The sequence below is a fragment of the Diceros bicornis genome, chromosome 11, assembly GCF_020826845.1.
Source record: "Diceros bicornis minor isolate mBicDic1 chromosome 11, mDicBic1.mat.cur, whole genome shotgun sequence".
In the NCBI taxonomy this organism is placed as follows: Eukaryota; Metazoa; Chordata; class Mammalia; order Perissodactyla; family Rhinocerotidae; genus Diceros; species Diceros bicornis.
Genome location: NC_080750.1, coordinates 30,077,545 through 30,101,286, shown reverse-complemented (window position 1 = coordinate 30,101,286; position 23,742 = coordinate 30,077,545). Strand labels below are relative to the sequence as shown.

Genomic DNA, 23,742 nt, shown 5'->3' with positions numbered 1-23,742 from the left:
GAACTTTCCATAAAAGAGAAGCAGTCTCAGAGGTAAGTGATGGCAGTGGGCCACGGAAAGCCCAGCACTCAGGGCTTTCTGCCTTGCTTTCTGCCCCCAAGAGCAGTCATGACTTCAGCACACACTTCTAAAATCAGGGCTCAGAGCAAATTTCAGTTCTTAAACAAACAAGAAATGTATTCTCTAAAGGGTATGTTTCTACAAAGCCATTTCAAAAAAAACAAAACAAAGACTTTTATTTTCTTTAATTAAACAAGTATAACCTTCAGGGTGAAAACATCTTCTGCAAGCATTTGAGCAAAGGAGGGGAAAAGTTAGAAGCGCCTCAGTTTCTTGGCAATATTGAGGTCCAGATATTCATCCAGAAAGCTGTTTGCAATCCCCAGTGCACCCAGGACGGTCAACAAGGCCAAAATCCCCAGACTCAACCGGAAACCAGCGATCCTGCAGGGCAGACATGAGGGAGGGAGGTGATAGACTGGGCTGCAGTGGTGACGCTGGGGGTCCTAAAGTAGGCTGCTCACTGTCGACACCGTCCGGAACTTCCATGTTTTTGCCGTTTGAAAATTTTGATTCATCACATAAATTAAAGAGGAAGCCAACCACAGAGGTTAATTGGCTCCTTTGAACATTCAAAGGATTATCAAAGCTGGGAAGGATTATTTCCTTGGTAACGTTTTGGAGATACTGCAAAATTTTTGCAAGGATTTAAAATGTGGTGGTCAAGGAGTGCACATTCAGTGCACAGTTTTATATTTGCATTTTCTGTCTCACATCTAATTGTGTACGGCCTGGTGAGACTTGGCCTCAGGCAGCAAAGATCACTTTTGCAATCACAACCGTTAGTGCTGTTAATATTCTCAGGAACAGGAAACTAATTCAAACTCTATCCTGCTACTTTTTACCTAAACACCCAATTCTCAGGTTCTCCTTACCTTTTGTTAGCAGCTTCTGAATATCCCCAGAAATACTGGTGACGGGCATAGATGTACACGAGACCCAGACAAGTAGCAAAAACTATAGAGAAAAAAATAAAGATAGAGGGTATGATGGCCATCTCTCAAAATGTGGTGGGAAAACTGAGAAAATACTCACAAAACATATATCTGACAAAAGACTTGTGTCCAGAATATATAGAGAACTCTGACAATTCGATAATGAAAGAAAAACAACTTAATTTGTAAGTGGGCAAAATATTTGAATAGACAATTCACATAGGAAGATAAACAAATGTACCAATAAGTATATGCAAATTTTTTCAACGTTATTCAACATTATTCAATATCAGCAAACTGTGACTTAAAACCACAATGAGATGACACCACTGCACACTCACCAGAATGGCTAAAATCTAAAAAGACTGACAACACAAAATGTTGGTGATATTGGAATCCTCACACATTACTGGTGGGAATGCAAAACAGTACAGCCACTTTGGGAAAAGCTCTGATAGTAAAACTTAACCAACTTTTTGACCCAGCAATTCCATTCCTATGTATTTATGCAAGAGAGATGAAAGCATATGTCCATAAAAATGCTTGTACAGAATATTTGTTGCAGCTTTATTCATAATAGCCAAAAACTGGAAACAGCCCAGAAGTCTATCAACAGAAGAATGGATAACCAAACTATGACAACTATACAATGGAATACCACTCAGCATTGAAAAGAAACAGATGCTCGCAACAACATGGTGAAGCTCAAAAACATTTTGCTGAGTGAATGAAGAGTTACGCAACAGTACATACTCTATGATTCCAACTATGGAAAGTTCTAGAATGGGCAAAACTAAACTATGATGAAAAAAATCAGAACAGTGTTTGCCTCTGAAAGGGATTGACTGGGAAAGGCACGAGGAAACTTTCTGGGTGGTAGTCATGTTCTATATGTTGATAGGGATTTGGGTCACATAGGCGTATACATGTGTCAAAAACTCATCAAATAATACACTTCAGATTTATGCATTTCATTGTATATGAGTTTTACCTGAAAGAAATGTAAAGGGTGGTGTGGTGTTCTGCCATCCTGTCCCATGAAAAATATCAATATCTTCCCTACATTATGGATCCTTTCTCTTCCTCAGCACCTCATAGATGCAAATTGCCAGAGCCCTCTTGTACAAATTTGGAATCTATCTGTGGGACTCTGATAGGCTAGATAGAATTAAATTTATGTTATTAGGTCACAAACATTTTCTTTAGTTTCTACCATATATCAGGTATTATTCTAAGGATTGGGATTAGCAGTGAAATAGATACAAGCTCCCTGCCTTAATGGAGTTTATCATCAGAGACAGACAACAAAGAGAAAAATGAGAAGAAAATTACTGATTTGAACAAGCGGTGAAAGAAATGAAGAGGAATGGGACAGCAGGAACCGGAGGAGGCCACCTTTAGAAAGGGGTCAGGGAAGGCCTTCCTGAGGGGATGACATTTGTGTTGGGGGCTGAAGGATGAGAACGAGGAGGCCAAGCAAAAAGCCAGAAAAGAAGGAGTGGCAGGGCCACCTGGCGTCTGAGGAAGTGGAGAGATTCTGGGCACGCTGAGGTTTTAAAAGTTCCTATCTAATGAATTACTCCCACAAAGCCAATGAGAACTGTTCACGGCAGTTAATGGGCTACTTGCTTGGGATGAGAAAGAACAAAAAGAAAATTACTACAGGAAGATACCCAAGAAATCCTTTCCTGACAGGCAGTCGGCCTCACTCAGCCCATCACGGTGAAATCCAAAGGGTCAAACAGCAGAGACTGAGCCCCATTATCAGAAGGCGCTTTTCTTATTAGTTGTTAATGTGGTCTCACCTGACAAGGAACAACTGCCTTCATTCATGCCCTTAAGGGACAAAAATGTGAGTTGGATAAAGTTAAGAAGCCTTTCTCTAAAGGACATTTTATCTGAAATTCCGCAGTTGACAGTAAAAATTACAAGCAGAAGGTGATACCGTTGCCTTTGAAAACAGCTGGATTTTGGGTTATTTAAATCTTAGCAATCAGGTGTCAAAGCCAAATGAGGCAGTGAGAGTTACCAGAAAGCAAAAGGGATTGAATTTCTCCAACTAAGGGAGCTTGTGCTGGTCCAACCTCCTGTGAGAGGGACAGGCAGAGTTTGGGTAAAGCCCTCAGCGCACCAAGGAGACCCCAGTCAGATAGAAAGTAGATGTTTGTGAAGTTGCTACATACAAACAATAGCACTACATCCTTGGGAACTCTTAAGAAAAGATACATGGGTTGTTGGGTCAAATACCTACAGACCCTGCCCTGTGCCTGAAAGCTAATTTTCTTCTACATTGGTGAATGTTCAGTTGGACAAATTACTTAACCTCTCTGTTTGTCAGTTCCTTCATCTGTAAAATAGGAATTAATTATAGAAACTACCTCACAAGAAGGTTTTTAATCCTAAAAACCTATACATGAGATAATATATGTATAAAACTTAAAAACAGTAAATGCTCAGAGTAAATGCTCAATAAATATTAGCTATAATAATTAGGGTAAATTGTTAATTCTGTGTTCTGTTCCTGAAGATAAATTAGAATTTAAAACATTAGATTTGAAGACAAATCTTGTGTCGTTTTTATCCTGGAGTGTCCAACATACAGTTTGTTCCACGTTTTAAAAAAATTACTGAATTAAATTGGAATGAAGCCAGAGTTAGCGTATCTGCAGCACAGTGCTCTGCGATGCACAGACATTGCTCATTTTGTTTAAAACAATTTCCAGGATCAGGAGATGTGTGATTACATGCCTGCTCCTTAATAGTTTTAAGAACTGTAGTCATCATTAGGACAGAGTTGACTGTATTTTAAAATTACCTTGGTTGAAATACCATCCGGCCATCCACAGTGTAATCACGAATATGGGGTAACACTCCACAGAGTTTTGTCTGCAGGAAAAAATAAAGACAGCTTATTTTACAAGAAGTCTATACACCAAAGCATTGAGTTTTCATCTAGAGATAAATGTCCAGTCTCTTCTTACAAAAATAATATAAGAATTTACATAAAGAGCTTAAATGTCCTTACATGTAGAATGAGTCTTTCAAGATGGTACTCAAACCTCAAGCAGGGTCAAGAATCGCTCTCCTACAATTAAGTTGCCAGTTAGTAGAAATGAACTGTAGCTCTTTTCCAAAAGCCAGGCCTTGAGATGGTCCTGATTCTGAGCCTAAAGATCATTCTGTATCTTATCTAAATAACCCAGAAAATAACTCAGTTCATATTAAATGGATTTCTTCCCCCAAATTCCCTTACATTATTGCCTCCCACTTGAGATACTCAGCACATTAAAAAATGGTCTTTAAATAATTCCCCTAAAACCTCCTGAAGTAAACAAATGAGGATATTTTATTCTCAATTTATGGAGAAACAACTAAGGCCTGAGAACCCAACCCAAGCTGACCGGTGCCTCGCAGAGAATCAAAGGTAGACTGTGTCATCTCCAGATTCCAAAGCTCTGTGCTAATGTCAAGTCAAATTGCTTCTATTTGTAGATGACTTGGATGGAAAATTTGATACTATTTTAAGCAAAAGGGAATCATTCTCTGGGAACTATAATTAATTCATCTGTACCTAGCAAAGGGAAAAGAGATGAATTATATTCATCTTCTTTCCTGTGCATGCCCCCAAATGATCTTGGTTAGGTTGGCTGAGCTCTTTGCTGACAATATCACAACCAGAAAAAACTTCAGTGTAATTCATAATGAGGTCTTGAGTTGATACTGGTGGAAGAGTCATAGTCTACAGGATTATAAATGATCCCACATCCTTCCTTAAATAAGCCTTAAAGCTTGAGTACTTAAGGGTATGAGACAATTGACCCAGAAATAGTTGATTCTGGTTCTTGAAGACTGAGTTTTCTAGCCCAGGTCACCATGAGTGATTTTTTTTTAAATAAAAAAAAAAGTTTTCATTTTGTTTTTGCAACCAAGATGGCAACATAGGAGGCTTCTGAACTTCCCTCCTCTCATAGATGCACTGAATGTATAACTAAACAAAGCAATTCCCTCTTAAAGAAATCCATAAACCAACTGAGTGACTCCTACGCATCAGGCGAATGAGAAAATATCCACAATGAAATGGATAGGAAAGTCTGAGACACACTCTCCCCATAAACACCACCCCCAGCACAGCACCATACAATCAAGAAGGATCCCTCAATTCCCAGCTGCTCCCCAGTGCTATGATGTGCACAGATGGGCACTTCTCCTGCCTTCTTATTACGGCTTGCTCCAACGATAAAACCAGATTGCCAGTACTCATCTGGAAAGAGCTCGTACACACATCTGGCACCCTAGCTTTTGTGGCTGCCACCTGAGGGACAGGTCCCCAAATTACCTAGCTCTAATAGCCAATGGGGCTTGCATTCACAAGTCCCACAGGACCCTAGCAAACAAAGAAGCAGTTTTAAACTTTGCAGGCCAGGAGGGAGTGAGACGATATATTCAAAGTGCTGAAAGAAAAAAACTGCCCACCAAGAATACTCTACCCTGCAAAGTTGTCCTTCAAAATTGAAGGAGAGATAAAGAATATTCTAAACAAAAGCTTCAGCATTTCATCATCACTAGACAGGCCTTAGAAGAAATGTTAAAGAGAGGTCTTCAAGTCGAAATGAAAGAATGCTAATTACTAACACAAAAACAAATGAAAGGATAAAACTCACTGGTAAAGGTAAATATATAAGTAAATTCAGAATACTCTAATATTGCAATGGTGGTGGGCAAATCACTTATAACTCTAGTATAAAGGTTAAAGGACAAGAGTATTAAAAATCACTACAACTACAATAATTTGCTAATGGATATACAATAGAAAAAGATATAAATTGTGACATCAAAAACATAAAATGGGAAAGGAGCATAAAAACGTAGAGCCTTTGTATGCATTTGAAGTTAAGTTGCTATCATCTGCTTAAAATAGACTGTTTTTTATAAGTCTTTATATAAAATATAAAATGTTTTACATAAGCTTCGTGGTAACCACAAAGCAAAATCCTATAGTAGATACACAAAAGATAAAGACAAAGGAATCAAAGCATACTACTACAGAAAACCATCAAATCACAAAGAAAGAGAGGAAGAAAGGAACAAAGGAATTACAAAACAGCCAGAAAATAATTAACAAAATGGTAATTGTTAAGTCCATACCTATCAACAATTATTTTAAATGTAAATGAACTAAATTCTCCAATCAAAAGACATAGAGTGGCTGAATGGATAGAAAAACAATGCTCAACTCTACGCTGCCTATGAAAGACTCACTTCAGCTTTTTGAACACACAGAGCCTGAAAGTGAAGGGATGGAAAAAGATATTCTATGTAAATGGAAACCAAAAGAGAATAGAGGTAGCTACACTTATATCAGACAAAATAGACTGTAAGCCAAAAACTGTGACAAGAGATGGAGAAGGCCATTATATAAGGATAAAGGGGTCAATTAACCAAAAGGATATAACAATTATAAATATTTATGTACCCAACATCAGAGCAAATATTAACAGATTTGAAGGGAGAAATACATAGCAATACAATAAGAGTAGGGGACTTCAATACCCCACTTTCAAGAATGGATAGATTATCCAGATGGAAAATCAATAAGGGAACATTGGACTTAAACTCCATATTAGACCAGTAGACCTAACAGACATACAGAACATTCCATCCAACAACAGCAGAATAAACATTCCTTCTCAAGTGCACACGGAACATTCTCCAGGATAGATCAAAGCAAGTCTTAATAAATATAAGAAAACTGAAATAATATCAAGCATCTTTTCTTACCACGATGGTATGAAACTAGAAGTCAATTACAAAAAGAAAACTGGGAAATTCACAAATATGTAAAGATTAAACAATATGTTCCTGGACAACCAATGAGTCAAAGAAGAAATCAAAAGTGAAATCAAAAAATATTTTAAGACAAATGAAAATGGAAACACAACACTAAAACTATGGGATACAGCAAAAACAATTCTAGAGGCAAGTTTATAGCAATAAACACCTACATTAAGAAAAAAAAATAAACAATCTAACTTTACACCTCAAGGAACTAGAAAAAGAAGAACAAACTAAGCCCAAAGTTAGCTGAAGAAAGGAAAATAACAAAGATCAGAGCAGAAATATGAAATAGAGACTAAAAAGACAAGAGAAAAGATCAATGAAACTAAAACCTGATTTTTTGAAAAGATAAACAAAATTGACAAAACTCTAGCTAGACTAAGAAAAACAGAAGACTCAAATAAATAAAATGAGAAATGAAAGAGACATTACAATTGATAACACAGAAATACTAAGGATCATAAGAAACTATTATGACCAATTATATGCCAACAAATTAGATAACCTAGAAGAAAAGGATAAATTCCTAGAAACATACAACCTACCAAGACTGAAGCATGAAGAAATAGAAAATCTGGACTGACCAATTACTAGTAAGGAGATTGACTCCATAATCAAAAACCACCAAACACACAAAAGTCCAGGACCAGATGGCTTAACTGGTGAGTTCTACCAAACATGGAAAGAAGAATTAATACCAATCCCTCTCAAATTCTTCCAAAAAATAGAAGAGGAGAGAATACTTCCAAATTCATTTTACAAAGCCAGCATTACCCTGACACCAAAGCTAGAAAAGAACACTATGGGAAAAGAAAATTATAGATCAATATATCTGATGAACATAGATTCAAAAACTCCTCAACAAAGTATTAGCAGATATTGTAGCTGGATCAGCTCAACCTTATCAGTTTATGCTTCAATTACACGAAAAAAAGCTCCCTGATAAGAATTCAAATATCTCTTAAAGATGGGTAAGAAAACTGCATAATTAACCGCATAACTCAATGCTCATATAAAGACCCAGCTGGTGCAGGTCCTGAAACACGAGTGAAAATTTTTAATCCCCCACCAGCAAAGACAACAGTGAAGTTACCCACACAGCTCTCTAAGAGCCAGGAGAGCAATTGTCAGACCCCTGGAAAAATCAGAAACGCATAATATGAATGCAAAATGCTTTCTTCTTCTTCTTTATTTTTTGGTGAAGAATATTGGCCCTGAGCTAACATCTGTGCCCATCTTCCTCCATTTTGTATGTGGGACACTGCCACAGCATGGCTTGATGAGTGGTGTATCAGTCCACACCTGGGATTCGAACCTGAGAACTCCAGGCTGCCGAAGTGGAGCACACAAACCTAACCACTATGCCACCAGGACAGCCCCTCTTCTTCATTTTTTTTACTGTTGTCTTTAAGACCTGAAAGGCCACTAATGACCCAAGGAATGTCTTGTCTGTAGCCTAACTCTGGGGATACCCTCACAAACCATAACTACAACTTTTTAGTACACAGGGAAGTACTGAGATTTTTCTCTCTGCTCTTCCCATCTTCCGCATTATTTTGCTTTTTTTTAAATTTTTTTTTTTGTGAGGAAGATCAGCCCTGAGCTAACATCCATGCTAATCCTCCTCTTTTTGCTGAGGAAGACAGGCTCTGAGCTAACATCTATTGCCAATCCTCCTCCTCTTTGTCCCCCAAAGCCCCAGTAGATAGTTGTATGTTGTAGTTGCACATCCTTCTAGTTGCTGTATGTGGGACGCGGCCTCAGCGTGGCCGGAGAAGCAGTGCGTCGGTGCGCGCCTGGGATCCGAACCCGGGCCGCGGGTAGCGGAGCGGGCGCCCTTAACTGCTAAGCCACAAGGCCGGCCCCCACATTATTTTGCTTCTGATGGCTGCCTTTTTACTAATGTGTTAAGTTTGTAAGTTGCTATGATAGGTTAAGTGAAAAGATGCTTTATAAATTTGTATGGTCAGAATATTTACAGCTATGTTAAAGAATAAACAGCTTCCCAACATTTCCTTTTCCATGGCTAAATTCATAGAACTGTTTTCCATGAAGTAAAAGAGAGTAGTAGCAGAACGCTCTGCACTCCATACTCATTGGAGTTTTATACGATCCTTTTGGGAAACAAAACATAATTGTCCCATCTTTTACCTAGTCTTGTAATACACCTTAAGTTATTCCAAATTTAAAGGTTAAGTTTTTCCACAAAACTGTGCAAAATTAGCCATGATGAGATTTTTAAAAAATCATCTTCAAAACCAGTCCATTTTATTCTTCATAAAAGTCTATTTAGAAGTTTTTCTTTCCACTGCACTAGTGCCTTTGGCTAGGCGTGTGGGGGCAGAGAGAGAATATTGTCTAAGAGCATCCTGGCCAAGCCCAAATTGCACTGCAGAGGGCAGAACCCGTGGATCTGTGGCCTCTGTGGTGTCTGTCCACATACGTTGATATGCATGAGTGCTTTTGTATGTCTTATCTGCAGGAGAAAGAAGCCCTTTGGGCAAGAAAGAGAGAGGAAATGAGGAGCATGGAAGGATGTTAGGGGTCTTTTCCCCCTGCCCAAGCTGTTTTCACACCTGAGTGGAGGTCAGTCTGAAAGCTGAAAGATGGCCTTCATGAAAGACGTGGTGAGATTCTAGACGGGAGCAGTGCCTCAGATGACAAAAGCGACAAAGAGCTGGGGAGAGCCATAGCCCTCACCTCCCTCTGCCACAGACCACAGTACAGCCCCGTCACAGTCATGGAACACTCTAGAACTTAGGGAGGGGTACCATGCTCACATGACTGGAGGACTAGAGCAGGGCAGCGGCACAGCCCCTCCCTTAAATTGCTTGCCAGCTGGGGCTCTGTCCCTGGGCGCATCTCCTGGGGCTCCGGGAAGTAAGTGGGAAGATGGGGCAAGGGGGTGCTGAGGTCCTGGGTGAGCAAGGGTGGTTAGAAGTCATTGAGACTCAGGCAAGGATGTGAACGTAACTGCATTTGTGCTCCCAGAGAGCAAAGCTTGGAGTATCTGGGCAGTTTAGTACCCAATCTTTGCAGCCTCCTCTCCTCTCCTTAGAAATGAGACCCTTTGTCCCCTACAGTTAGTCACTGTTGGTCTCACCCTGACCGCAGGTCCCACCTGTGCTCATTGTACTTTTCTCCTGGTCCCTCTTTTACTGACTTGCCTTAAGCCCCGAGGATCTGTCCATTTCTTGCTATCTTCTTTCAGAGACTGAAAATAATTCTTTGACAGCCAGTCCTGGGGACCGTCCATTGCCAACGATATTCTCCGCTGCCTGCTGAAAACACCAGGTATTGCTTGGCCTGGAAATAACTGGAATGCCATTCTAGCTGCTCCTTATGACCTCCTCCACCCACTCCACCATGTGACCACGTCCTTCTGCCACCAGCACTTCTCGGCCCCTCCAGACCCCCATACCACGGTTAAGTGGTCCGTGCCCAGATGTGTCCCAGGATAGCTCGTTTGCAGTAAGCTGTCAACAGACATTGTTGTCTGCGACCAAACTGAGAATTCATTCTGAACAATTCTATCAGTGACTAATTACAGTTATACTGACACGAAAACCAAAATGAAAATAATTTATGATCTCTTTTTGGACATGAAGGCAGATATATTCTATCCTCTTATTACAAGATCTCAAGAAAAATCTCCAAATGGGCCAGAAAACAGCTGGCTGCAGCTGTGTCAACTTCCCTTTGTGTGGGAACAGAGGGTATGGTTGATTATGCCCACTGATGGACCCCCCCTTTCCTGCACATCCACACTGAGGGAAAACGAGTCTGTCTACCCACTTCCTGGTTGGAGCCCTCTGTACCCAATGATCCTGTGTGCTTTGATATTTAAACTTCCCATAAAAAGATTAGGGAGAAGCTTCTCCTTTGTTATAGGCAGATGTCACCATGGGCCTCAAATTCTACCCGGGGGTAATAACAGAAAGAGTCTTTGCTGGAAGGACAGTAGGGTGACCAACCATCCTGGTTTGCCCTGGACTGAAAAGCTTTTCAGAACATGGGACTTTCAGTTGTAAAACCAGGACAGTCCCAGGTAAAGTGTTCCGGTTTGCCTGGAACTGTGGGGTTTCCTGGGACCTAGAAATTTGAGTGCTAAAACCAGGAAAGTCCCAGGCAAACTGGAAAGAGTGGTCACCCTAAAGGACGGGCTGACAGAGCCTGGGAAGACTGAGTGGTTAGAGCTGCTGAAACACCCCCTGGTCCATCCCCAACTCCAAGGGAGTCTGTGCCTGGGGGCTCAGGACATGTGACCACTGCAGTGGTCTGAGGGCTGGGAGCAGTGAGGGTAGTCCTGAACTATGTACTGCTTGGGCCTTGTCTCAGTCATTAAGTGTACTACAAAGTTCACCTCATTTTGGAAAAAAGGAATCAAATTGTGGTCTGGCAGCCCTAAATCTGGCAGTTCCTAAAACACTCGTCTCCAGTCTTCTCTAATTGCATATCCCTAACGGTTGTTTGACCCCCATAATATACACATGTCGTCCTGTAGCAGAGGTGGCTGGCTGGCAACTAAGATGATATGAAGTTGGTGCTTTGCAGGAGCTGCCCAGTCAGGGACTACATTTCCCAGCCTCCTTGGATTTGGGTGGGGCTACTTCTTGCCAATGGAAAGTAAGTGAAAACAAAATATGTCACTTCTGAGCCAAATAGTTAAGTAGCTGGTGTGCTGGTGGAATGGAGAGAACCTCTGAGGACCTGGATGGGAATATACTCCTTGGATGGAAAGAGCCTAGGCTTCTAAATGACCACATGAAATGCCACCCAACCAGGAAGACCCATATAGGACTTGATATGAGCAAGATGTAAATTTCCAATTGTGTTAAACCACTGGGAATATGAGGTTGATCTATTAGCACAGCTAATACATTCTACTGGAAAAGAATATCATATACATTATAAAACACACACAAAATAGAAATTAAAGGATGATATTTTAAGAGTAAATGTAAATAGAAGCTCCAATATTTTCCTCTCCCCCACAGCAGATGACTCAGTGCACCCCTTCAGTGTGTACACATCACCTGGGACTCCTCTGACCTAAAACACTGAATATTTCTGCTTTTTGATAGATAGATTCCTAATGAACACACAACATGAAACTTTGCTTGTAACAATCTTATTCATAGAAAATCTGAACCATTTGCCAAAGGGGAAAACCTGATCAGCCATAGAACACTTCTAATGCCATGCTTATAGTATGACATCTTTTAAAAAATAAAAAGCAGACAAGGCAACACAAGGAGGTTTCCTTCTTTCAAGTTTTTTGTCGCTCCTTTTTCTTTCTCCTTTTGTTTCGGTGACTTGTTGGGAAGCAGTGGGCTGCACACCGCCATGAGCTGCTTGCACTGTCAACAAATGACCCAGCCTCGGTCTGCTGACTTTAGACCCTGGGAAGTCTTTCGGATTATTACACTGGCTGGGGGTCAGAGCAACAGGTTAGCATGCTCAGAAAAGGCTTGTGGATGAAAGGTTGCTGAAGTTAATCTTTTTATATAGATCCATAACTGTCTAAATTGCTCCTTGTCAAGTAACCCTTGTGTAGGGACACCAGAGGGAGGTTGCCCCTGGTGGCAGGAGGGCATGAATCTAACCAGTACTTCAGTGGTGCTGCTGATAAGGAACGGGATGAGCTGACAAGGGAGTGAGGCTTATAGTTCATCCAAATTCCAGCTGCCTCTCATCCCTTGACTACTTGAGAATCACCCAGCTTATGTGACAGAAGCTGTTTGGTGATGGCATAAACTAATAAATATTTATGTCCTCCCAAATTCATATGTTGAAGCCTTAACCCTCAGTGTGGTTGTATTTGGAGTAAGGAAGTAATTAAGGTTGAATGAAGTCAGAAGCGTGGGGCCCTGATCCAATAGGATTGGTGTGTTTATAAGCAGAGACACAAGAGAGCTCTCTGACGCCCACCAGACAGGAAGAATGACCGACTGACACACACACTTTCTCTCCATGCACCAAGGAAAGGCCATGTGAGAACATTGCAAGCCAAGAGAAGAGAGTTCTCACCAGAAGTCATATTGGCCAGAACCTTAATCTTAGACTTGCAGCCTCCAGAAATGTGAGAAAATAAATGTCTGTTGGCCACTCAGTCTGTGGTATTACAGCAGCCACCGCTGACTAATACAAGTGGTTTGTGGAGGAGGAGGATGGAGTTTGAAGAATTCATCATTTAGTCATCCTCTCATCTTGGAGATCCCAAGCCCTTTATAACTCAGTGGATAAGTACATCTTATGCTTTCAGCTAATGTCTAAGGTGGGCACACTTGTAAGAAAAATGGAGGTGTGTTTACTGCCTCTTTTTAACTTCTTTGTACTTACTGCAAAAGCAAGTGACTCACATTAGTATAACCCTAGTGTTGCAGAATATTTGAAAAATTACTGTTTGTGAATTTTCCTTTTCTCCATAGTTTTTAAACATACATTAAGGTCTCTAGTTTTAATTTCTAAATTTCAGGACTAGAATTCAAAGTGAGTATAAAAAGTTAGTGAAATGGCAAAAAAAAAAATTACAGAACTATAGTAGAGTAAGAGGGGGCTAATATTTCTAAAGAGTACTCAGATTCATGGTGATTGGGTTTACTTGTGCCTTGTGGCAGGTTAATTCTGGAACAGGAACTGAATAATTCAGAATTAAGCAAATAGTGGTGCATTAACAAGAACGAAGTAAGAGGCAATTCTTCTGTCTTACTCAGAACTGATGAAACCATTGTTGGGGTACTATCCACTTCTAGGCTCCAGAAATAATATGAAAAATTTTAGTCTAAAGAGAGCAACCAAAATTTTTTAATAATTGAGGAAAAAAGCTAAAGAATTAGTGCTACCAGACCTCAAAATATAAAAGATGAAAGACACTTAATAATGGTCCTCAAGTATACGAAAAAGAGTGAGGTCATCAGCAGCTGTTCTCTTCTGGTGAGGATAGAATCAGAAGAAATATATTTAAATTACAAGATCAATTTATTACTTGGATCTACTTTTTAGATTTATAAAAGCCTTTAATCTAAAGGGATCAAAGTGCTCAAATTAGACTAGATAGAATTCTCTAAATTCAGCAATAACATGAAGGAATGGCCCTTGGTGAAATTATATTGCTATTTTCATGATTTTTAAAAATGTAGTCTGGCAAAAGACTGCAAAACTCTAGAGATAGTCGTCTCTGAGTCCTTCCCTGTAGAAGGAGAAGAGGAATTTGAACAAAGACTCTAGGAAGGGGTCCTGGGCTGGTCACTGTGTAAGCTGGGCTCCATAATAATCATCTCTGCTTGACAAATGAACATCCAACCTGAGGTGACCTCAGATAGGAAACAGGTACTTAAGTGGTGGTCAGAGGGACCTTGAAGTGTTTGATATGAGATGTCAAGTTCCACTTAAAGATAGAATTAGTCATAACATCAGGCTCCTTGGCTATGCTTAAGGCAAGGAAGCAGGAGAAAAGAGTTGCCATAGCCCAAGCTACTAGAACAGTGCCTGGTGTACAGAGGTGCTCAATAAATATTGAATGGGTGAATAACAAATAAAAATGAAAGACAAAAGCCAAGATAGACAATAAAAATGAACTTGGAAGAAACAGAAATGCTACAGAATATTATTTTTAAAAAACCAAAACATTATCATTATAATCCTCTGATATAAGAGAACAAATTGCATCCATGAAACAAAAAAGAAGATGATTTAACAGCAGCAGCAGCAGCAACTACAGAACAATCAGTGAATAACAACGAATTCTTAAGAATTAAAACTGATATCTGAAATTTTTTTAAAAAATCACTAAGAAGTTAGAAGTTCAAGAAATTTCCCACAAAGAAAAAAGTCCAAGAAGATAAAAAACTGAAGATAAAAGAAAACTAGGTGAGGAGTCCAGGAGGTCAACATACAACTAATATATGTTTTAAGAATGAAAGAACAGAGAAAACCAAGTAGAGAAAATTTGAGGAAAAAATAATATCAAAAAAAATATTCTAGAACAGAAGGACATGAGTTTTCAGGCTGTGAAAAAACCTCATCTAAGGTTCAGCATAGTGAAGACAAATGCCTCTGAGCAAGCACAACACTGTAACATCTCACGGCACGGAGATGAGGGGAAGATCCTAAAGCTTCCACGGTTTCCAAACTGATCCAAAGGATCAGGAATTAGAACAGTACAGAACATTTCAACAATATCAGTGGAAACTAAAAAATAATGCAGTGGTAGTTTCAAAATTCTGAGGGTAATGATTTTTAACATAGAAATATATGCCTAACCAAGCCATCAATCAACTGTGAGGCAGAATAAAGGCATTTTCAGAAATGTAAAGTCTCAAAATTTGACCTACCATTTACCTTCTCTCAGGAAGCTTCCACAGGGTGTACTCCACCAAAATGAGAGACAAAACAAATAAATAGGAAAATATGCGATCCAGGAAACAAGTGATTCAAATCAGTAGAGTATAAGGGAAATTCCTAGGATGATGATAGGAAGTCTCAGGATGACAGCTGTGGAGCAGGCCTGAAGAGCAACCTCCAGATTAGAGCAGAAAAATGGAAGACTCGAGCAGGTGACTCCAAGAAAAAGAACAATGGTATTACTAGATTACTTAATGTATTTGAATGTATTGAGTAGATTTTCAGTTCTGTTGAAGAATTGAGGAAACTAAGCAAACGAAAAACAAAGAGTCAATTATTAACCCTAGGTAAAACAAAAAATTGCATAAGAACGAAATGTAATCGTAATCTACTATTTGATTCAGTTTTGAACATTATTTACTTAATCAATAATATAAACATTGGCTATTAATTTAACTCAACAAAGTGATATAACTTTACTGGAAGGATGAGATAAGGAAAACACGATGTGGAGGAGCATGAAATTCTTTCTTACATTATATGAAGTCAATTGATAATGTCTAAAATTTGTGAATCAATAAATAGCAGTGAAAGCACAATATGGAAGTAGATACCAAAAGGAGTAGTCAAAAGAGGTGCCAATGGTTGTCTCTAGGGATGGATTGAAGATAGAGTTATTTGTTTGAATAAGGCTTGTAATCTCACTTTATTTTCTAGACCACATACATGTATTAGTCTTATAAAAATAAATATTAATTTTGGAGTGTGGACATACTGACACCAAACCAATACTTTCCACTTGACATAACCATAAAGATTCAGACAGATGAAATGGAAATGACTTTCTTATGATGTGATTCAACTTTTTTTTTTTTAAATGTGTGTGTGTGTGTGTGTGTGTGTGTGTGTGTGTGTGTGTGTGTGTGAGAGGAAGATCAGCACTGAGCTAATCTCCATGCCAATCTTCCTCTTTTTTTGCTGGGGAAGGCTGGCCCTGGGCTAACATCTGTGCCCATCTTCCTCCACTTTTATATAGGACGCTGCCACAGCATGGCCTGACAAGCGGTGCGTCAGTGCGCCCCCAGGATCCGAACCCTGGCCGCCAGCAGCGGAGAGCGTGCACTTAACTGCTACGCCCCGGGCCTGGCCCCCGGATTCAATGTTATTTAAAATCACGTCTCAGGCATAAAGTTTCAGTCAAGTAAAATGAATAAGCTCTGGAGATCTGCTGTACAACATTGCATCTATAGTCAACAATAATGTATTATACACTTAAAAATTTGTTAAGAGGGTAGATCTCATGTTACATGTTCTTACCACAATAAAATTTTTTTAAATAAATCATGTCTATGCACCTCTTAAAATTATCTCTTGTACTACCAGTGGTATTCATTCCACTTTCAAGCCTAGGGAATAGTATATGCAATCCTCCTGGGAGCAAATAGATGAACAAGAGATCAATGTGGTCAGCTCAAGGACCACGACTTGCCCAAACTGATTCAAGATATAATAAAAAGACTGAATAGTCCCATAATCATTAAAGAAATCAAGTCCCATAGTTTAAAATTTTTCCACAAGGAATACATCAGGTTTAGATCATTTTATAGGTAAATTCTAATAACTTTGAAGGAACACACTCTTCCAATCTTATTAAAATTCTCTGACAAAATAATTCTCTAATTCATTCTGTGAGACTAGTATAATCTTGATATCCAAATGAGACAAGAACCATACAAGAAAGGAAAATCATAGGTCAACCTCGCTTACAACCACGATGAAAAATCCCAAGGTATTAACGAAAGAACCGAGTGATGTATATATGGTGATATGTGCAATGTTTTTAAAAGCACTTAGGGGAATAAAATATAAGGGGAGCCCTAGTGCCTTGCAGCAGGCAAATTCATGATGTTTATGGTGGAACATTCTGTGTGGATCTGAAAAGGCGAGGTGCCCGAGATGATCAAAATCACTATGAATAGACGTGAAATGGAAAGCTTCCTCATTCTTACAGGTTTCTGATTTTAGGAAATGGGTCATGGGCAGAGGATAATACTGACCCACCTCTGTTTTGAAGTGGAGAGGAAGAAATAAAGATAGAAAAGATAGAAAATTGATAGCATAACTAACCTAACTTGAGGCTACCGAACTCTCAGGGTGCTTAAGGGGGCTCTAGCCAAATTGCCATGCTTAAAGGTACAGCAGTCTCTCCTAAGATCCCAGCCTTTCTGTAAATGCACTCTCTGAATTTGTAATATAGGTGGGTAGAGACTCCATGCACTGGATATTTCAAGCCTCAAGGATCATGAGAAGGGTCTCAGCCATGAAGAGTGGTTTGTTATAACAGGCTATCTTCTCTGCACAACTTCCCCCTAATCAGGAATTGTGTGTAAGAGGCAGGCCCAGATCCCTGAAGGGTGGGAGAAGCATTACTTACTGTGCACGGAATATTCTTTCAAACTCTGGTGACCCAGAGACTGCCGGGGGCGTAATTTTGTATTTTAATCTTGCCTTTCCTACCTGCAAAGCAAAATAACCTGCAAGTAAAGAGGTATTAATGTTAAAAATGTGCTGCATCATTATTCATTCATAAAATGTAAATTTAAACCACAGATACCACTACATGTCCATTAAAATGTCTACAATTTAAAAGATAGATCATACCAATTAAAAAAGACAGACAGGTCAGGATATAAGAGAAACTGGAATTCTCATACACTGCTGATAGGAGTGTAAAGTGGTACAACCACTTTGGAAAAACATTTGGAAGGGATTTTTTAGTTAGACATACATCCACCATCTGACTCAGTTATTCCAATTCTAGGTATTTCCCCAAGAGAAATGAAATCGTAGGTCCATATGAAGACTTGTACACAAATGTTCACAGCATCTTCATTTGTAATAGCCAAAAATTAGGAACAACTTTGTGATGGTTAATTTTGTGTGTCAACTAGGCTAGGCCATAGCGCCCAGTTGTTCGGTCAAACACCAGTCTAGATGTTTTAGTGAAGGTATTTTTTCAGACGTGATTAAGATTTACGTCAGTAGACTTTGAATAAAGCAGATTGCCCTCCTTAATGTGGGTGGGCCTCATCCAATCAGTTGAAGGCCTTAAGAGAAAAGACTGAGGTCCCCCAAATAGGAAGGAATTTTGCCTCCAGACTGTCTCTGGACTCAAGACTGCAACATCAACCGTTGCTAGAATGTCCAGTCTTCTAGCTTGCCCTTCAAATTTCAGATTTGCCAGCTCCCACTGTTGCATGAGCCAATTTCTTAAAATAAATATCTGTGTGTATGTGTATTCCATTGGTTCTGTTTCTCTGGACAACCCTAACACAAATGTCCATCAACAAGTGAGTAGATATACAAACTGTGGTATATCCATACAATAGGATACTACTCAACAGTGAAAAAGAATGAACCATTGATACACAAAACAACATGGATGAACCTCAAAATAATTATGCTGAATAAAAGAGGCAAGAACAAAAAAAAAAAGTACTACTCTATAATTTCATTTATGCAAAGTTCTCATAAATGCAAATGAATCCATTTGACATAAAACATATGTCATGTGACATAAAACAGATCAGTGGTTGCCTGGAGGTGAGGAGGGCCGGGGAGGGTCACAATAAAACTTTTGAGGATGATGGCTCCCTGTCTGACTCAGTTTCCCTATTATAAAATGATTCTGACTTTCTCCTCCATTTGCTGTATGGAAGGTGCAGGATCACCAGCAACTGGTGATTAGCTCTGTAAACCTCTCACTTTCAGACTCACACTCCTTCTCTGTGACTAGTTCTCACCTCCTGTCTTTATCTCCCTCTTTTTACCCCATAATTAATTTCTGGGTCTATTATTTCCCTTCAGATTATTTCCTCCAGTTTCTGTTCCATACCAGTTCTCTCCAACCCTATTCTGGTCTCACTTATTTTAGTCCCTCAATATCCATTTCCTACTTACTAACATTTTAAAAATAGTTTCCTTTTCCACACCAAGTTTGTAGCTTCAATCTCTCGGTGCCTTACTTTAGTGGGGTGATGTGTTTCCTCCTGAAATGCAATACTATCTCCCCTCTGACAAGAAGTCAGTAGATATTGAACCTGGTCTAGTAAGGGTCTCACAGCAGGCTGCTTCTTTTCCCCCAATTCCCCTCTGCCACAAATATACTGTTGTTTTGGATTTCAAAGCTGTAGCTGGACATCTGCAGTGTGTAAATGATTAGCACTGGAGTTTTCCTCCTGCAAACTGCAGTCACATCACTGAAGCCTGAAGGAGGAGGGTAAAGATAAGAAAAACGTGGGGTTGGGCATTATTGTTTCCAACCCTGGCTAAATCCTTTCAAGGCAGCATAAATCTGCAGAGGCCAATAGCTGATGGGCGGCCCATGGGCCCAGCTGGAGCCAAAACGGGGATCTATCCATGGAGGGGAAAACTGGGACTCGGCTGCTCTCGACCCTGCTGTTACCATTGCTTATAACTCCGCCACAGCCTTGGAAAAAACGCTACGTGTCTAAAGATGGAAGCAATGAAAGATGTGTGCCCCTAGATTTATACACTAGTGTCAAAATTGACTTTAGCGGAGCCATTTAAAAGGGAGTTGGAGCTACCTTTCCAGAGAAACTGCTTCGCTGTCTTTCACCTTGGACTGGGCCAAACCTTTGGACTGGGCCAAAAGGCAATTGTTTTACAAGCAATTGTTTGAGAAGTCAGCAGAACAAACATCCTGATCACGAAGACTGAGGATTGTGGAGTTTCTGAAGATACAATCTATAGTCAATCAATGTTTAGCCAAGACTAGCTTCTCCCTCCAACTCCAATTAAAATTCTTTGTAATACAACCTCCTTTCTTTGCCTTTAAAAGCCCCCGACTTTTACTCCCTAGCAGGACACTGTTTGGGTTTCTAGCTGAAGCTGTGCTCCCCAAATTGCAGTTCTTTGATCCCAAACAAACGCTTTGCCTCTTAAACTGCTTTCTGTTTTTGTAGGTTGACATTAGCAATGAACCTGGAGCTTCAAAATAAAGCTGAATAAGTGAAAGCTTTGAAGTGCTGTCTTCCTCTAGGCTGTTCATGGCACGTGGTCGGCACCTGCCTGTAGCAGCAGCAAATGGGAGGAATGAGCTTCAGTAAATGAAGAGGTGCTTGAATACTCCCCACCCAGCCCACCCCCAGCCCCAGGAAGGACTCAGTTGGGCCAGAACAGCCCCCAGGGGTAGAAGCCTGTTTCTTCTCTCTCGGGTCAGGGGCCTTAGAGAGAGCATGGCTCCTGGTGGGACAACACGAGCAGAGTGGCAAGGCTATTTCACCACTTTTCCGGGAGAGCTTCCATTTTATTTCCCTTCTTGTGAGTTGATTAAAAACTACTTGAGGATAATCTCCTCTGGCTTTGCCTGTCTTTTCTCTTCCCTGGCTTTCTCCAGAGGGACGTACGAGTCCTAGGGAGAGTGGATGGAGACCCACACACACGCTGGCTCCCCCAGCCATAGCTGGGCTGCTTCACCACGTGGCTACCTCTCAATCCAGCAGAAGCTGCTCTCTGTGGGGAGGCAGCCGAGGATAGGAACGGACAATCTCCGGCCAGGCACCCTGGCGAGCACTTTTTACCCAATGTCCTATTTAACCCTCTTCGATAAGGACATTGAAGGACAGAATATCCTGGCCAGGGGCAACCAACTGGTAAGTGGCTGGACCAGACAGATAGCAGTCTGTCTGTCTTCAAAACCTGAACTGCTTCGACCATGGAGCATGGTGTCCCATCTCCATAAACTCCAACTTTTGCAAAAACAGCAAATTCTGGTTCTTAATGCCAGCTAACCAGCTGTGTCTTGTTTTTTTTTAAGTGAAACGTTTGTAATTTTATTTATTTATTTATTTTATTTTTCCCCCAAAGCCCCAGTAGACAGTTGTATGTCATAGCTGCACATCCTTCTAGTTGCTGTATGTGGGACGCGGCCTCAGCATGACTGGAGAAGCGGTACGTCGGTGCGCGCCCGGCATCCGAACCCGGGCTGCCAGCAGTGGAGCAGGCGCACATAACCGCTAAGCCACGGGGCCAGCCTAACCAGCTGTGTCTTCTCTCTCCCTCTCTTCCACCCCATCATTAAACACTCCCTGTCCACCACCAACCACCACTGGCCCAGTCTCCTCTCCCCTCTTCCCACTCCCACCCACCACAGCACTACCTGCCCGGCCTTCTGCCCACAGTTCCCACTGTCCCCTGGACCCACCAGCAAACAGAAGCCTCTCTGTGAGGACAGCAGAGGCTCTGTCAGCCTGGGGGCGTCCGTGGACCTGCTCCTGTGCTCTCGGCAGTGCCGGGACGAGGGCACATGCAGGGTCGGTAGTGCCTATGAGTAGGTCTGTCTGAACCAGGGGGTTGGCACAGGGCACTTCAGACCTAAGTGCTTCTTAAATAGAGAGTAAACATCCTGCTCTACTCCAGAAAAGACTGTGAATCAAACTACAAAATGTGTCTTGGGGTATAATATTTGCATAGACTCACAAAACAGACTGGCTAGGCAAGACATTGAGCATGCGTGCAGGCTGGACTTTATCCTCAGCTGTGGTGCCTTCGTGGGCACCCGAGCAGTCCAAGCCCTGCCCTGGTTCCTGGGACAAGCGCTTGGACAAATAAAGAAATATGCATCCTAGGTAAGAAGTCTTGCTCACCGGTGCTCAGGCCCTCTTCCCCATTTAGCATGTTAAGTCAGCATTGTAGGTAAGAAAAGATGAATTGAACGTGAGAAAAAGCCCTCTGCTTAAGCAGGCAACCGGGATACTGAATAATCCTGGTGGGAAGGCGCTTTAAAATTTAGAATTAATTACTTAATCTGAAGCTCGTATTTCTGAGGGAGAGTTTTTTTAACCTGACAATCATACCCGCCACAGGCAGTTTATTTAAGAAAACACATTAATTAAAAGATCAGGGTTCAAGAAATCCCAGCCATGGTTTACAAGCAGGAAAGGTGTTACCTTTGAAACACTCCTCATTAATGTATATAGCCCACTCCCCCAGGTTAGCCCGCTTCTAATGCTCATTTGAACTGGGCTGGGGGTTTTAACCACAGACAATGCAGAATCGCTGGGCTCGGAGGGCCCACCACCTCCCGTTGGGAGAACTAATTCCTAGATTTTTCCAAATCTCTCCCTGGCCCCAGGGAAGGAGGTGCTGGTAATACTGAGCAGACTGTGCTACAGGGCCACCAGCAAGGAAGTATGAAACCCCAACACCGGACCTCCCTCCCTCTGCCACCCCCCACCCCACACACACACCCCGCCCGGGATTCTTACTTTGCTGACAGGCAGAGAGGACAGAGACAGCAGCCAGCAAGATTGAATTCCCAGCCATCTTTCATATAGAATGTTCTGGTTCACAGAACTATTTGTAGATAACAGAGGCACTTTCGACTTTGCAATGCTGAACTTCCTTATAAGGTAAACAAAGCTGGGGGCGGGGAAAAAAAGAGGGTTCCGGAGGCTGGGTGACCTTTGCTCTGGAACAGGAATCAGGAAGGCAGGCAGGTCCCAGCTGCCAGTCATGGATCTTTATCTGGCCTGGGAGTTGCTTCCTGAACTTGCGTTAAGTCTGTCTCTCTGCCAGCCCACAGCTCCGGCTCAGCCTGTGGGGTTAGCCCTCCAGCAGCAGCACCTGCAGTTAAGCCAGCTTCTCAGCCAATTCTAAAACCATTTCCCCTTCTTCTCTTCCAACCTCTGGACCCCTGTATTCCCCTCCCTGGCTCCAAGGCCTTGCTGAGGCCTCTGTCACCTCCTGTGGAAAAAGTGAGCAGATGGAAGCATTTACTTAATCTCATTGACATTTAAATGCTAATTTAAACTGATTTTAACTTTATTCCCCAGTAAATGGCAGACCCAGAATTTGAACCCAAGTCCAGCAGATTCCAGTTGTGCCCTGTCCCCCGTACCATGCTGCCTCCCACTGTCACCTTGACTCTCCCATGATCATGGTGACCATAATTTTTTTTAATTGAGATATAATTGATATATGACATTGTGTTAGGGTCAGGTGTACAACATAATGATTTGATATATGTATATAGTGCAAAATGATTGCCACGATAAGTTTAGTTAACGTCCATCACCCCACATACAAATTTTTTCTTGTGATGAGAACTTTTAAGATCTACTCTCTTAGCAACTTTCAAATACACAATGTAGTATTGGTAACCATAGTCACCATGCTGTACCTTATATCCTCAGGACTCATTTATCTTATAACTGGAAGTTTGTAGCATAAATTGTTAAAAAATAAACTAGAATCTATGTCCTGAGAAGGAAGAGGGCCCTTGAGGAAAGAAGTGGACCAATATTTTGAGTTGGCATCTAGTAGGAAACACCACACACGGTCTCCATGTGAGTCCAGGGCCTCTCCCTTGTCAGAGCAATGCCCCACACCCCCAGGGAGAGCCCGTCCCTCCACAGCTGGGGGCTTCTCCTGCAGAACCCATTCATCAGAGCCCCTCCCTCTGTCAACACAATCATTTTGCTCTTTAAAGAAGCAGCTCCAAGGGGCTGGCCCCATGGCCTGGTGGTTAAGTTCTGCACACTCC

At 41.2% G+C, this 23,742-nt stretch overlaps 1 protein-coding gene across 2 annotated transcripts; it reads right to left on the bottom strand.

Moving 5' to 3' along the window:
* Positions 1-206: 206 nt before the first annotated feature.
* MGST2 (microsomal glutathione S-transferase 2) lies at positions 207-22,595 on the bottom strand. 2 transcript variants are annotated; one of them, XM_058550105.1, is made up of 5 exons: positions 22,466-22,595; positions 17,611-17,710; positions 3,811-3,881; positions 936-1,017; positions 207-444 (listed from the first exon to the last, which is right to left on the bottom strand). In XM_058550105.1, the coding sequence occupies exons 1-5, from the start codon at positions 22,521-22,523 to the stop codon at positions 315-317; spliced, it is 441 nt and encodes a 146-aa protein (XP_058406088.1). In that variant the 5' UTR covers positions 22,524-22,595; the 3' UTR covers positions 207-314. The 2 variants fall into 2 exon arrangements, with proteins under 2 accessions (XP_058406088.1, XP_058406089.1); XM_058550106.1 differs by lacking the exon at positions 3,811-3,881 and having other exon boundaries at positions 359-444.
* Between the last annotated feature and the right edge of the window lie 1,147 nt (positions 22,596-23,742).